The following is a 12,925-nucleotide window of genomic DNA, read 5'->3' as shown; positions in this document are numbered from 1 at the left end:
GCTTCTATAGAACTTGTGCTAAACTTCATAGCTTGTGCATATAAACACTCACAATTTATGTATTTAGTAAATATAAGTTAAATATAAAATTGTTATTATTTTTTTATAATTTAATGACAAGCCCGTATTTTTTTCATAACATTAACCCGATCTAGCGTAGCTGTTTAATGAAATTGATTTTAATATAATTTGCACTTACGAACACTTTCCAGCTTACAAACTCAACTATACCCTTGTTATATTTACACACACATAACCTATAATGATATTCTTGGCACAACTTTTATATCAGTTCACCAAAATGCATTTACTTAAAGTTTGTTGTTGTTGTGTTTGTTATAATAAATATTACTTATTCTACTAAAACGAACACACACACACACTTTCTCTGTCTCTTTCGTTTAGTGTCGCTCAATGACTTTATTTCCTGTTTTTCTTAGTTAATGGTGTATAAGTGTTGCTCGTTGTTATATATGTACCCAGCAAACCAATCGTACCGACATCTTAACGAAATCGGAACAAAATTCGGATGATACGTCCGATTTCTGATCCGAAATCGTAACGATTTCTTAACGAAAGTTATATGAAGTGGTTGACATAATTTCGGAACGAAATGTCGGAGCGACATCGTATCGATTTCGATCCGATTTCGTAACGAAATCTGAAGAAAATCCTTGGGAAATTCGGAAAGGAAATTTCTTTCCGACATTCGTTCCGAAATCGGAACGAAATCGGTACAAAAACTTAACTATTTCCGCTCCGAAAAATCGTTTAGAAATCGGAACGAAATCTGAACGACGTTGCTTCCGAAATTGTTCAGACTTGTCGGACATCCGACATTTGGTTTGCTGGGTATGTACATAGATACACATATAAGTATATACATAATTCTATAAAGACAAACGCACACACTTTTTGTTATTATAAATGAAAATAAAAGCGATATAATGGGTGTATGGTGGGTGGGTGTGTGTGTCCCCTCGTTTTAGTATGAACTCTTTAGCAGTAAATCTCTTAGGAGTGTAGGAGACCCAACCAGACATTAAATATTCAAAATGATTATCGTGTATTAAAAGTGTGATAATAGAGTTTTGAAATAAAACCCCATTATTGTTGCTTTTATATAGATACCGTGGTTGTGTCTAATGTGTGTTTTTATTAAACACAGTGGGCGAATATAATGTCTGGACTGTGTGTGTGTGTTGTGTGTAAATTGTAATAATAAATTTATTAGAAATGTTTAAGAAATTTCGTATAGACGTTTAGTCAAATTATTTTTTGTATCAAATATTGGTCACGATGCGTCGTACTGCTATTTGAGAAATTTTATTTCTGTTTTTAAAATGTCAGCTTTGGTCCACGCTTAACTAAAGTCGTATGTTACCTCGGAATTTTGTGAAATGATCGCCATAACCCGACTTACTTTTTTATGCAAAGAAAATTTGACCACGCCCACCTTTACACCCACTTTTTTCAATTTCAATTTGTATCTTTTCTACAAAAACTACTAAACCGAAATTGTCAGGGAATGTACAGGGATGGCCCCCGTTTAAATTGGGCTACAAATTTTGTTGAATTTCGGAAGGGGCGCGGTACTTCCCTATACCCTATTTCTTTAAAAATGTTATATTTACAAAAACTACGAATGTATCTGTTTGGAAATTAATTTCCGAGACAATTGTGGTTATGTCTCCGACCTTACCACGCCCACTTTTTAAAATAAGTCACACCTACAAAACTACTGAACCGATTTTCCTGAAATTTTCAGTGAATGTAAAGGTATGGCCCCCGTTGAAAAAAGGATGCATATATTCTTGAATTTCGAAGGGGCGGGGTACTTATTTCCCTTTGCCATATTTAAAAAACGCCTTGTCATTATGAATAAAAATCAAATGTCGTCAGAGCTCAACTTAGGTTTTAATGGAAATAAAATTTTACCACGCCCACTTTTTTAAATTTTCAATTAATTTTTTTTTTTGTACAAACCGATGTCTTTCGAGTTTGCAGCAAAAGCTCAATGTTTGATATGCATATTTTTGTGAATTTCTGAGGAGTTGAAGTACCTTCCCCACGCCTTTCTCTTAAACGCTATATGTATAAGCCGCACTTATTTCGGTTCCAGCATACATTTTGGGAGACAATGGGGTTGTGTGTGTCGTAGGTACATATTTGGAGCCAAATTACCACCATAATATGGAGGGTATAATTAAATTTGTCATTCCGTTTGTAACACATCGAAATATTCATCGGTCCACGTTTTGATATAGCCCCCATAGAAGGGTACCACCCGATTTTCATTATTTTGAATCTTTAAGCCTCGTTATCACACCGAACTGGCTGAAATATGGTGCTTAGTCTTCTTACTCCCAGAATTTTGTCGGTATAGGTCCACGCCTTTATATAGCGCCCATAGAACCGTACTACCCAAATTTTGTTTTTTTTTTTTAGATAAATCGGAAATTTGGTATTTAGTCTTCTCTGAGTCTAAAACATTCAGCCAGAAATTTGTAGCTATAGATCGACGTTATGATATAGTCCCCATAGAACGGTACCCCCGAATTTCGGTATTTTGAAGGTTAGCCACATTGTTTTACCAATTTTGCTGAAATTTGGCATTTAGTCTTCTTCATAAACGAAAGGAAGCTAATTGTTCCATTTTACTTCAATACAACTCTTGGTGGAGGGTATAACATGTTCGGGCTGGCCGAACTCAAGCCGTTTTTACTTGTTTAAATATGTTATATCTTGAAACTGATAACCACGTCCACTTCCTTCAATACATTATTTTTCCAAAACTACTGAACCTAATTTCATACAATTTTCAGAACATTTTCAGGAATGTCCCGTGGTCCAAAATTCTGTATATTTGTAGACGAATTTCAGGGGCCTATTGTCCTCTAATCGCTATATTTACTATACGTATGAGTTCATCGGCTTGCAAATTAATTTTAGAGATAACGGTGGTTGCGCCCCTGATCAAGAAAAACGATATATTTACAAATTTCCTTAAATGGTGTCCATCAGCCGTGAAAATCTACAACATATACACTGCCGCTCACTTGAATAGAACCCCCTGCAAAATTTTTTTCAAACCTCCATTAGGTCATGTTTATATTATAGCCTTTTACAGGATTAACCTTCTTAATTAGGATTTACTTGACGTATACGTAAAGGAATTGACATTTGAAACCCAGAGGGTTTGTTAAATCCGCTTATATATAAACGTACTATTATTTCCGAATTATACAAGATATGAAGTTTTTAAGTTTTATTATATTTTGCTTCATGTGTTTGGAGTAAACTTATTCATTCATTTGCATTCAAATCCAATTTGTATAAGAATTATACAAGCAGAACAAAATAAAGTCAAAAATTGAAGTAAAACAAGTAAAATAGTATCAGTCGGCCTTGCCGACAGAGATTTACCCTCAGCCTGTGTATATTGAAACAATTTTTTTCCAAAATACGTATGTATGTATTTAGGGGGTTTTAAAAATTTTGGGCGTTTGAACCGACAAAAATGTTGATTAGGATTAAAGATCAAAATACTAAAAGGAATGGAACATTTTTCATTTTTTCTGATGGAGGAACTTAAACTATGTTTAGACAAAATATTACTAAGGCCAAATTTTGGACCGAATCGGCAGATCCGTTCGAGAGTTATTTTGCGCTCCAACCACCTCACACGGTGTCATAGGGTTTTTTTTGCAACTTTCAGGCTATTTTCTCAGGAAGTATGGACTTGCCCCTGATGAAACTTGTACAGTCGTATGGGGCCGGTGAATAAAAGTTGCTACAACAAATGTCAAAGCGATTCGAGAGATGGCCCTAAACTGAACTTTTCCGAAATTTTGTGTGGGAGGTACCCGAACGAGTGGACCGATTGAGTTCATATTAAAACCTTATCTAAGTCTAGTACACATTTAGCGATGGGCCAAGTATGGAGCAAATCGGTTACTCCCTTCAAGAGTTATCTGCGCACAAATTTTCCGAACATTTTCGAACTTTTGTGGGGGAGGTACCGGAAGGAGTGGACCGATATAGCCCATCTTCGAACTTAAACTAAGTTTGGGCAAAATATTACAAAAGCCAACATTTGAACCGAATCGGTTCATCCGTTCGAGAGTTATCGTGCGCTCCAGCCAGCCAGACAGACCGTCTGTCCAAACTTAGTATAAGTTAGAAGATGGGTTATATCGGTCCACTACTTTCGGTACATTCCCCACAAAAGTTAGGATATGATCGGAAAATGTGTGCCCACGATAACTCTTGAAGTAAGTAACCGAGTTGATCCATACTTTTTATAGATCAGGCTCAAATATGGACTATATTTGTCCTCTCCTTCGGGTACCTCCCATACAAAATTTTGGATAAATTCACGTTAGGACCTGCTCCCGAATCACTTTGATTTGTTTAAGCAATTTGCATTCGTTGCCTCAATTACTGCAGTCAATTTTTTTCAGGGGCAAGTCCATACTTCTTGTGTAAACAGCCCGACAGTTGTAAACAACCCCTATGGCACCATATGTAGTGGCCGGAGGACTCGAACCGAATACTGCGTTCGTCCACACTTTGGATATTGTAATATTTCTTCGAATATTAGATAAAAAACGAAAGTTGTGTTTATAGGTCCACTCCTTGCTGTACCTCCCCCACAAAAGTTCGAAAATATTCGCTAAAATGGTACGCGCCATTTCTCATAGACGTAGCAACCGATTTGGTCCAACCTTTGGATCTCTAAGTATTGTCGAAACTTTGTTTATGTTCAAATTTGGGCCATATATGTCCAATCCTTGTGGGTGGTACCACCCACACAAATGTTCAAAATTTTTGTGTGGTTCGACGATTCTTTGGACATTTTTACCGAAGGTTTTCCTACTGGTCCCGTTTACAGCGATATTATGTGATAAAAAAGCCCTATCTATTGATATCCCACCAAATTTTTGAGCTTTAATCCTATTCATACTTTTGTCGGTCCATACGCCCAAAATTTTGTAAACCCCCCTAAATACATAAGATTTTTATACCCTCAGCCTTTAAGCTAAAGAGGGTATTTACACTTTGATACGACCATAAATGTGCCTCATCGAAATAATGGTTTTATACCCCAAGTATGTTTGTACGATATCCGTTTCAGACAATTTTGAGTTGATCTAGCAATGTCCGTCCGTCCGTCTGTCTGTCTGTCTGTCCGTCTGTCTGGCTGGTGCGCACGATAACTCTCGAACGGATCAATCGATTCGGTTCAGATTTTGGGTATCGAAATATTTTGTCCAGATTTGATTTAAGTTCGAAGATGGGCCATATAGGTCCACTCCTTCAGGTACCTCCCCCACAAATGTTCAAAAATTGTCGCAAAACTTGTGCGCACGATAACTCTTGTAGGGAATAACCGATTTGGTCCATACTTTGCACATCGTGTAATTTCTACCAAACTTAGATGAGGTTCCAATATGGACTCAATCGGTCCACTCCTTCGGGTACCTCCCACACAAAATTTCGGAAAAGTTCAGTTTAGGACCTGGTCTCGAATCGCTTTCATTTTTGTTTACGCAAGTTGTATTCGCTGTCCTCTATACGACGCTGTAAGTTTCATTAGGGACAAGTCCATACTTCTTGAGAAAATAGCCTGAAAGTTACAAAAACCCCTCTGACACCGTGTGTAGTGGTTGGAGCGCAAGATAACTCTCGAACGGATCAACCGATTCGGTCCAAAATTTGGCTTTCGTAATATTTTGTCCAAACTTAGTTCAAGTTCAACGATGGATTATATCGGTCCACTCCTTCCGGTACCTCCCCCACAAAAGTTCGAAAATGTTCGGAAAATTTGTGCGTACGATAACTCTTAAAGGAAGTAACCGATTTGGTCCATACTTTACAAATCGTGAAATTTTTTCCAGACATAGATGAGGTTCCAATATGAACTCAAACGGTCTATTCCTTCGGGTACCTTCCACACAAAATTCCGGATAAGTTCAGTTTAGAACCAGCTCTAGAATCGATCTAATTTTTTTGTAACAGCTTGTATTCACTGCCTTCCATACGACGCTATAAGTTTCATCAGGGGCAAGTCCACACTTCCTGAGCAAATAGCCTGAAAGTTGAAAAAAACCCTATGACACCATGTGTAGTGGTTGGAGCGAAAGATAATTCTCGAACGAATATGCAGATTACGTCCAAAATTTGGCCTTCGTAATATTTTTTCCAAACATAGTTTAAATTCGAAGATAAGCCATATCGGTTAACTCCTTAAGGTACCTTCCCCACAAAAGTTCAAAAATGTTCGGAAAAATTGTGCACACGATAAATTTGAAGGGAGTGACCCATGTAATCCATTCTTTGCACATCCTAATATATCTACCAGATATAGATCGGGTTCGAATATGGACTATATTTGTCTACTCCTTCTGGTACCTCTCACCTCTAACACACAACGGATAAGTACTCTTTAAGACCTGCTCTGAAATCACTTTGATTTTTGTTGAAGCGATTTGCCTTCGCCACCTCCATTACGACGGTAAAAGTTTTTTCAGGGGCAAGTCCATATTTCTTGGGAAAACAGCCCGAAAAGTGTAAAAAAACCCTATGTCACCATATGTGGCGGTCGGAGAGCACGATAACTCTCGAACTGTTCAATCGATTTGGTCCAACATTTGGTCTTCGTCATATTATATCCAAACTTAGTTTCATGGGGCAATACCGGTCCACAAATTCCGACACTTCTCCCCAATATTTAAAAAATTTCACTAAAATGCTAGGACTATATCACTTGAATGGGGCAACCAATTTTGTCCAAACTTTGGATCTCCTAATATTTTGTCAAAATTTAGTTTAACTTTTAAAATGTCCCATATCGGTCCTCCCTAAGGGTACCTCCCACACTTAAGTTCAACATTTGTGTCTAAGTGCAGTTAATTCCTAATCTTCATTTTTGTCGGCAAGTTCAAATGTCCAAAAAGTGCCACAAAATTCTGAAGAGACCTTAAATACATTCGATCTGATGAAAGTAGATGAAAATTTCACTTCGCATTGGCTGAGGGTATATATCTGTCGGCAAAGCCGACTGACACTTTTTTACTTGTTGTTTTTTTCTTTTTTTTTTCAAAATAGTCTGGCTTAATCCGATTGTTTTTGTTTTAATATTTTAACACTAACAACATTTTGTTATGTTGGCTTTGTTTTAATTCAACGACACATAACAGTAGAGAGCGTTTGCTTTGTTTTGCAAACACTTTCGTCGGGGTTGTGTGAGGTTATAATTGTTCCACAAACATCCCAGACTGGACAGTTGTGTGAGGTTGCCAAAGAAAAACTTCTCATTGAAGTTTTTTTCTTTGTTTGTACTTCGAGCTGACGATTGATGTTTGGGTATAAAATGTTTTTTGTTGAAGAAGTTATTGAAAAATAAATATCCACATACTAGTCTTTCCAACCATACTCCTTGGCGAACAATGCCAAATATTAATAAATTAGTTGTTTTAAAATATTAAAACGACAACAATAGAATTAAGCCAGCATATTTTGAAAGAAAAAAACAATAACAAAATATTAACAGCTATCCCAATAAAAAATGCCATCAATGTTTTATTTTATTTTATTTTGTTTTATTTTTTATTTTATTTCATTTTGTATTATTTTATTTATTTTGTTTTACATTATTTTATTTTCGGTTATGTTATTTTATTTACTTTCTTTTATTTAATGGTAATTTTTTGCCACTTTAACAAAACATAAGTCATAATACTCATTAATTAATACCATTAACGAAATACTGAATATAGAATTGAAACGAACCAAGAATGAAAATATACATACATGCAAGTAGGTGGAACAATAATACAACGACACTTGAACTTTAACTGATGACCTGCTTTAGTAGTTTTCTGCCATTTTCATCAGCATCATTAGCAGTTTAAACATAAAGTTTGTTGTTGTTTTTTTCTAGTCTATGTTCATGGTCGTAATGTACTAAATGCACGTTTGTTCCATTCAGAAAAATTAGTGCACATAAAGCCAATGAAAACTATTGGTACTGAAGGTAATAGTACAGGAATGCTGACAGAAAGCAATAAAGGATAACAGATCCAAGGGTAACGGTGACAAAAATACACCTCAGCGTAACGTGCCATACGTTCACTTAGCATTTCAGCCACTTAAAACTTCTCAAAAAGTGGTGTCTTAAGAAACGCCGCTCGAACTCGGGGATAACAATTGGATTCCGTATCATTGAGATAATACGACTTTTATGAGAACAGTCTCCCATGTCCCTGCTGGGATGTTTGTGGGAATATGTGCAATGCTGACTATCTGCATAAAAATATTTTTCCTCAAAAAATATTAATACTGAGCCCGATGACAGATTAATTAGTTTCTAGCTACAAATAGTTGTGGTGTTGGGTATATGAGATATGCGAAAAAGTGGCATAAACCCCTTTCCACTTTCTTTATCATGCGAAAAGAATGACTAAATGATAATAATGGCAAAAACGCAGTCGACCACGGGGGAGGGAACTTTATTCTTAAATCATATTTATGAATGATAGACATTGGTTTAGTTGGTTTATGCAATCGAGTGTCTGTCTGGATATATGAATGAACATGTGAATGAATCGTGTTGGGACATTAGCTTAGTGTTTTTTCAACATGCCCACTCACACACACACATAAGTAATATCATTGACACCGCATTAACACCGTTGCTGACCATCAACAGAACGGTAGCAACAGCCAGCCCTAGCATTGAAACCAATGACATTTCATCTGCTCCACAAACACCACCAGCAACATTATAATCAGCAGCATTATTATCAGTGACCGGACAGTAGCAGCAACCACAATTCTTTTTTCTCTCTCTCTGTATGTGTGTTTGTTTATTTGTGTTTCAATTCAATTATTCAATTTACGAAAAACGAAATGGTGGGGAGAAATACAGACACCGAGAGACAGAGAGAAAGAGACCATATAGACAATACCATGGGTCCATGGAGATTTTGTAGTCTAGAGTGGAGAAAAGTAAAAATCCCAAATCATTTATTATCCATTTATCATTATGTCCGGACGTGCAAAATTTCGAATATAAAAAAATAAAAAAAATAAACCAAAAAAAAGAAAAGGCAGCATTACAACAACGTAGCTTCTTTATTTTTGCTGCAATTCGGGAAGTGTAGCAGTGTAGTGGCAATCATTGTCTACGTTGTTGGTTCTGTTGTTGTTGCTGTAGTTTGTAATTTTACAATAATAACAATTATAACTGGCATTCATTAGAATATACATATGTAGTAATCAACGACCTCAATTAGCCTCACTAATGTCACGTACAAATTCAACTTGCAGTACTGCCACGGATTCATTGCCATCAACATCTTCATCGGCATCAACCAGTGATACCCGGGCCACAGCATCTTCGGCATTGACAGCGGCAGCAGCCACAACCACATCCCTGTCGTATCGTGATGAACAGCCTCAGGCAATTGTAAGCACAGCTCAAAAATTACCCACAGGTCGTCAAATGAGCAGCCATCATCACTATCATCTGCCCCACCAATTCCAGCATCCACATCATCAAAATCATCATCCTCATTCACACGGTGTGGCGGTGCCCACTCCCACAGTACCAGCTTCTTACACCAGTTCAAGTTTATTACACGAATCCCGGCACATACGAGCGGCCAGCAGCAGTGGTGATGAAGCTATGCGACCAGCACCACCACCGGCGTCTCTTACCTCACCGGCCACCACCGCCACCACGTTGACGCCTTCTACAAATCTTTTGGTATCACCGGAAACAGTATCTCATACATCGTCGGTATCGCCTGCCAAATTATCGGCACGTATACGTGAATCGGGTTCGCAGCATCGTGTAACTATTGATGAATCAAATTTACCCGTAGCCTCGCAATTAAGTTGTGGCGGTGGCGATGGGGGTGGTGGCGGTGGTGAGGGTGGCAATGGTTCGGGTCCTCCTTCGCCGGGCGCATCTTCACAGCAGCAGTTGACAGGCGACGAACGACAAACCGGTCATTTAGCGTTAATGTATCACTCTAGTCAGCTGTCCAGCTATCCAGTATTACCAGCCATCAAACGAACACATCGTCCTTCGTTCATCTATCCACCAATGCCGAGAGTTAAAAAGTGAGTACTAACATTTTGAAATTATTTATTATTGTTGTTGTGATATTTTGTGTGAAGTGAAATTTGTTTTGATGTGAGAATTGTTTTATGAGTCGTCATTTTATCTAAATTCCAAACTCCAACGAATACCGAACATAGTCACGGTTTTAAGCACCTATTAAGAGTTCTAACTCTAAGTTTCGAGTTTCAAAATTGTTTTTCTTTCTCCGAGTCATTTAACTTTGTCTATAAGTGCGTATGTGCATGGTGAATATTTCTGTCCATCACATAGCCTCATCCGTTTCAGAAAATTTTAAGCTGATTTAGTCTATCTGTCTGTCGGTGCGTCTGCTGTTGTCGTTGTTGTAGTAACACAAATATGTTTGGTTCTTCTGTATTCAGACTCAACAATTCTGCAATCTGGACTGGTTGCGTTCAAAAAGAATCAGGAGACAGATGAGTGGGGTTACCTGGGCAGCTAAACAAATGAAGCGTGCCGTGTGGTCCCAATACATATGCCGGGCATGTGTTGGGTATTGTGTCATCAATTCTGGCCCGATACGAATTGAGATGGAGGCATCGTCCGCATCCTAACCGAGCTAAAACCGCTCGTGTTTTCCTTGGCAACTGGCGTTCTTGTGTGCGATGAATGGTATTCACAATGCATCTCTGTACTGCCTTCTCGACTGCAGTGTGAATGCTACTCAAGTCTGCCTGATAGGCTCGTTGGTCTAGAGATTATCGTTTATACCTTTGGACCTCTCTCTAGATCATGATCATGTCTATTAAATCCTGATAAGGATGCTCACGGCGATAACACCCAAGCAGGTACTGCCAAACAGGCGATATTCTGGCAGGTATGAATATTTTTCCGCTGATTAGCGCTAACATTTGCATACCACACTGGTCCCGCATAGCCTACCCCAGACCGGACTGATAAGAGGTCAACAAGGTTTCTTTGTCAGCACCCCAAATGCTGCCGTCCAGTGACTTGTGGACCTGGTTCCAACTTCCGATCATAGTGCAAATAGATGTGGCTTGCGCGGACGACTTAAACATGCTAGCGAACGTTACACCCAACATTTTGGGATAGTTAGGGGTAGGAATCAGTGCACCATCAACCACTATGTTCAATGGGCACGGTGCTCTTGAATCAAATTTAAATGGAAGGTGCTTACACCTGGGAAATTTTCGAGTATTCTGAAACTATAATGTTCAAAGATGAGAAAAATCAAAAAAAAAAAAAAATCGCCGGAGCGCTTTTTGAATAAATCGCGATTCAAGTTGACATTTTTAGGGGTTGTTTAGGTTTTCACTAGTTTGCTTAGAAACCGCAGGTCATATTTAAATGAGAATAAAGAAAATGTTGTAGCTGTCAAAATTCTCTACAAGATTGACCTTAATGATATTTTCGTAGGTTTTACAAGTTTTGAGATATAGAAGTTGAAATTGGGACAATACAAATTCAATTCAATTTTGTATCGTCTCCTTATAAAACAATGTTATGACTGCATTTTCCATATTAAATTTGTATATCTGAAAAAAAGGTACAACCTAGGAAAAATTACATAAGCCAGTCTTGTAAAGAATTTTCACAGCTATAAGTTTTTCTCAGGTCCCATGCCGATAAGACTTGACGTATTCAAGCAAAATCGCGAAACCCTAACAAACAAAACCTAAAATGTAAACTGACCTTCTTTATCTCAAAAATGGTACAGCCTGAGAACAGATCATAAGCGTTAATCCTGTAGAGAACTTTCATAGCTACAAAATTTTCCTTAGCTCCATTTCGATTGGAATTGCGGTTTGCAAGCAAAATCGTGAAAACTTAAAAAACACCTAAAAATGTGAATTTTTACCGCGATTTATTTAAAAATCCCTACAGCGATTTTTTCTTGTTTTTGGATTTTTCTCATCTATGAACATTGCTGTTTCAGAATTCACAAAAATTTCCCCTGTGTAAGCGGTTTTCATTAAAACTTAGTTAAGGCGCCCCCTTCATTACATTGTTTTATAAGGGGGCGATACAGTCAGTGCATTGTACCAATTTGAACTTCAATATCTCAAAAATGGTAAAACCTACGAAAATAACGTGAATGTCAATCTTGTAGAGAATTTTCATAGCTACAACATCTTCTTCAGTCTCATTTAGATAGGACTTGCGGTTTCTAAGCAAAATCGTGAAACCCTAAACAACCCCTAAAATGTCAACTTGAATCGCGATTTATTTAAAAAGCGCTCCGGCGATTTTTTTGTTTTTTGATTTTTCTCATCTATGAACATTGTAGTTTCAGAATCCGCAAAAAACTTCCCAGGTGTAAGCACCTTTCATTTAAATTTGATTCAAGAGCACCGTGTGGGAGCTTCATTTCTGCCGTCTAAGTGGTGAACAGTGGACCGTGATTTAGCGGCAGATACTTTCATTTTCGTCAGATGGAAGAACTGCACTACGTCACCTATGTAGGCATTTAATCTATCACATACGACATCGACGATAGGACCCGACGCAATGATCGTAAAATCATCCGTATACATTACGATCTATGCCGTGGAATTTCCGAAAGGTAGAAGTTAGACAGTTCCGCCACCGTGCGCCTTTACTAACTTTCAATAAAAGGTGCCTACACATGGGAAGTTTTTGCGGATTAAAAAAAAAACAAGTAAGAAACGTAGTGTAATGGTTGGATGCGTGGGACTTCGGTAGACTCCTAATTTTTCAATGTATCTCTAAAGGCCTTACAGCTCAACTCGAAAGAGAATTAATTAAATATCACTATAAATGGCCTTCGCCTTAATAATTTCGGTGGAATAATGG

The 12,925-nt window shown here is 37.7% G+C and overlaps 1 protein-coding gene across 1 annotated transcript in view; it reads left to right on the top strand.

Moving 5' to 3' along the window:
• Positions 1-12,925, top strand: part of OtopLc (proton channel otopetrin-like c) — a 275,886-nt gene that overhangs the window by 205,289 nt on the left and 57,672 nt on the right. Inside the window, exon 3 of the mRNA XM_073976956.1 lies at positions 9,334-10,131. Coding sequence (XP_073833057.1) covers positions 9,334-10,131 — 798 coding nt within the window. The remainder of the gene's footprint in view (positions 1-9,333; positions 10,132-12,925) is intronic.

Source organism: Musca autumnalis, unplaced genomic scaffold (genome assembly GCF_047663935.1).
Source record: "Musca autumnalis isolate F117 unplaced genomic scaffold, ASM4766393v1 scaffold_3, whole genome shotgun sequence".
Classification (NCBI taxonomy): Eukaryota; Metazoa; Arthropoda; class Insecta; order Diptera; family Muscidae; genus Musca; species Musca autumnalis.
The sequence above is the reverse complement of the archived record's forward strand: the minus strand, read 5'-3'. Positions and strand labels throughout refer to the sequence as shown.